General features: G+C 40.5%; 1 protein-coding gene across 4 annotated transcripts in view; it reads right to left on the bottom strand.

Annotated features, from left to right (window-relative positions):
• Positions 1 to 1,190: 1,190 nt before the first annotated feature.
• HEPH (hephaestin) overlaps positions 1,191 to 3,664 on the bottom strand; it is a 93,728-nt gene continuing 91,254 nt past the window's right edge. For 3 of the 4 annotated variants that reach the window (XM_024755234.1, XM_024755237.1, XM_024755236.1), the window contains one exon: positions 1,191 to 2,125. In XM_024755234.1, the coding sequence (XP_024611002.1) occupies positions 1,893 to 2,125 (233 nt within the window). In that variant the 3' untranslated portion in view covers positions 1,191 to 1,892. The remainder of the gene's footprint in view (positions 2,126 to 3,664) is intronic. The other variant, XM_024755235.1, reaches the window with a different exon arrangement.

The raw sequence follows: 3,664 nt of genomic DNA, 5'->3' as shown, positions 1-3,664 counted from the left end.
TCACGTTAACAATACACCAACAGAGTTCTGCTGTTAAGTGCATTGATTATGCAATGGTTTAAGTACTCTCATTTGATTTTATCACTAATAATCCAAATCTTCTCCCTACTCCACACCCTGATATGTTTCTGAGACTTCCAGTAAAGCTCTCCACAGAGCCATTGACCACAGTAAACCAAAATGAATGATGGGCTCTGGCCTGTGTTTTACCCTCCAATTTTCAACATTATTTAGCACCTGAACACCAGCTTTGTGGGTTTCTACAGTTAATCTGTAAAGTGTTGCTAACTAGGCAGACAGTTTTGCTGGAAAGACAGGAAAAGGAAAGTTGGATTCAATATGGGTAACAAATGATGGAGATTAGTGGAGTTTCCATGATATAGAAGGATGAAGCAGGTATTTGGAGTTGAATAGATGAAGGCTTGAATCCCCACTCAATTTTTAGCTGAATGACCTGGGGTAAAATCACTTACTCTCTATAATCATTTGTTTACTAAAAGGTAAAACAAAGTATCACCCTGATAAAACTAAGGGAAGTAAAATGCAATCAGGTATTAGATGCTTTGTAAAGTGTAAAGCACTATGCATTTCAGTTATTATTTTAACTGTCCCTGATGCCTCTTCCATTTTCCACTTGCCATGTAAAATGGTATTATGGATACTATAGTAAGAATGGGCCATCTTATCCCATCCCTAATCTGTGTCTTGTCTGTGCTCTCTGACCAAGGTTTTAGAGAGGCTTGAACTTGTAAGTGACAAAGGAATATTGCTTTAAATTACCAGACGAAGGACTCTACCCTATAAAGAGGCCCCCAAAATTGCAAGTAGACCTCTCATACCCCCAACTACCAAAAGAGCCCATTAGATCTGTGCCCACCTCTCCTTGCCCAGTGTAAAGGTTTGAGCTTAGTTTCAGCCCTCTATTTCCCTCTGGCAACTTTTCTTTGCATTCAGAATACTTTTGGCACTTATGGGTCAAACGATGGTACCTACCACTCTGATTCTGAGGCTTCCTCTTGGGCAGCTTCTTCACTTCCAAAACACAAACTGCAGGGTCCACAAAGGATAGGCAGACCCATTCTATGCCCAACACTAGTCACCCCCACCAGTCTCGCTGAGTGCTCTCTTTTTCAATAACAGTCACAACCTCCCAGAGGCCACAGAGACAATCAAATTCACCAAATTCACTCTTACGGTGTTCTAACAAGAACTTTAATGTATAGGATTTTCTGACTAAAACATGGAGATGACACTCAACATTCCCTTCAGTGCAAATGCGCCAAGAACTTGGAGTACTGCCTTCCTGAGGAGCTTTTGCCTCCAAAGGTTGTAGTTGCTCATGACAACAATATTCCATCTACCCACGTAACCAAAATAGTCCACTGCCAAGAAGAATCAAAATACAATTTGGATCTTAAAATCCCACCCCACCCATTCCCCATCAAGACTATGTTCTTAGTCCTAGTTTAGATTTGGATTATCATCATAGCTCACTTAGCCTCAGTTCAAACTGAACTTGCCTAAGTCCTGGAAAGCAGGAGAAACCTAATCAGTGAACCTTACTCTTGGTATCTACTTTGTGAGAGGAGTCAGTTTTTAGAAATTTCCAGACCTTCCAAGTGTCAGTGGGTGATATAATATAGCTGTTGAAATTTCTGATATTAGATACTAGGGGACTCAGCCCCAGGTGCCCAAGTGGAGTAAAGAAACTAAAGAAAAAGAAAGCATATCATTTCCATGTAAATAAATTAGTGAAGAAATACTCTTTTGAGTTTGATTCCCTCCTCTGCCTCTCTAAAACCCATTCCCCTTTGACAGTGACAGTGAGGTCAGCTGCTAGTCCATGGCCTTCTGGGAGTGTGTCCCAGATGTGCAGTTCCAGGATCCAGCTGTTATTGCTTGAGAGACAGAAGCTTGAAGCTGTCATCCAGGATGGACCTCCTGTTGCGCCGTAGCTTTCTCTGCCGATGCTGGTACCACACCACACCACCAAGAGCCAGAGCAATGAGCAGGAGAGTGACACCCATGGCAATCAAGACAGAAGTCAGTATCTCGATATCCTTTACAGGGATCTGCATGCCCAGCATCCTCACATTGCTTTCTCCAATGTCTCTGGGAATTGCTACTGAAATGGAACAAGAGGCAAGTGGGAACCCTGGGATGGAGAATACTCTAAAATGTCTTATTTTATAGTCAACTCTGGGAGAGGAGAAATAAGGTCATCCAAATAGGACAGAGGAACTATCCTTAGCCCTCAAAAGATCAGCCAATGATGACAGATACGGAGGTTACAGAGAACTAGCGTAAAAAATGTCATAGCTGAGAAAATTATTAGGAAGCATTGAGGCACCAGTCCCCCCATGGAAAGAGCTAACACTCAGAGTGAGAAGGGCCTTGACATATTTCTTTAAATATATAAAAACCTGTGATGTAGAAAAAAAAAAAAAGAATTGAATTTGGTTTGCGTGGTTCCAGAGGGTAGAACTGGGAGCAGTAAGTAGAAACTCCTGAGAAGCAGTTTGACTCAATTATCTAGCTTATCAATACTCACTTTGACCATTGGACCATGACAAGAGCCTGCCTCTGTGCTGTCTGGTCTCTCACATCTTTGGGTCATTATAACACTGATGTCACATTGATCTTTCTAGGTGAAATATCTAATTTTCTTAGTTCCTGGCATACAAACTTTTGATGATCTCCAATCAGCCTATGGAATAAAGCTCATACTCAAGTCAGACATTGCAACTCTCACGATCAGGTTCTAACTTAGCCTACTCTTATTTACTATCTTCAGGGATAGCAACTCATTATTTGTTCTACAGAATGGGTGAGCCTCTTCAGGCTTCCAAGACTTTCTCATGCTGCTCCCATTGCCTGAACACCCTTTCTTCTTCCTCACCATTCTATCCCTAGCTTAAACATTATACGTCTCAGCAAAGCTTTCTTCAATTCAGCTGTATAACTAACAATGGTCTTTCTTTTGTGTGCCCAAAGTACCTGTACTGTTTGTACTCCCACAATTTACTTGCTTGGGCCAAGTGACCTAATCCACCCTCACTTCTGGATTTCAGTCCCCTCTTTTATAAAATGGGGGTAATAACCATACTTAATTCAGTGGTTTATTGTGAGGCTTGAGTGAGTTGATATTTATAAAATATTTAACATAGCTCCTGGAAGACATCAAATGCACAATAATTGATCCGTTGTTATTATTGTTTCCCCACTTAAAAAAAATAACATAGTATCCAGCACTGCAATTATTGGCTCTGTGTCTCATTCCACTTTTAGGCATGATTCTCTTGGAAAATAGTGACAATGTCTTACTTTTGTGGTGTCTCTGGCAGTTAGTATGTGTTTGATGAATGTATAACTGGATGAATCAATATTCTTTCAGAACTGAGAGAAGATGAAATATAATGAGTTCAAATGGAAGCTGGGAAACATTCTGGTTTTGAGTTTACATTCTACTACTTACTTCTCTTGTGACCTTGGAAAAATCACTTTCCATCTCTCAGTTTCTCATGCAGAAAATATTGGGCTTTAGTAGACCACCAGTTTTGAGGGGTTTTCCTCACTGTTTAACCTCTTTAACAAACAAGAGCTTATGAGGATGTATGTATGTATGTACACACTGATATGTACAAATGCATATACAAATGTATGC

This window comes from Neophocaena asiaeorientalis, unplaced genomic scaffold, assembly GCF_003031525.2.
Source record: "Neophocaena asiaeorientalis asiaeorientalis breed wild unplaced genomic scaffold, Neophocaena_asiaeorientalis_V1.1 scaffold1003, whole genome shotgun sequence".
Taxonomy (NCBI): domain Eukaryota; kingdom Metazoa; phylum Chordata; class Mammalia; order Artiodactyla; family Phocoenidae; genus Neophocaena; species Neophocaena asiaeorientalis.
This window is presented reverse-complemented; position numbering and strand designations above follow the sequence as displayed.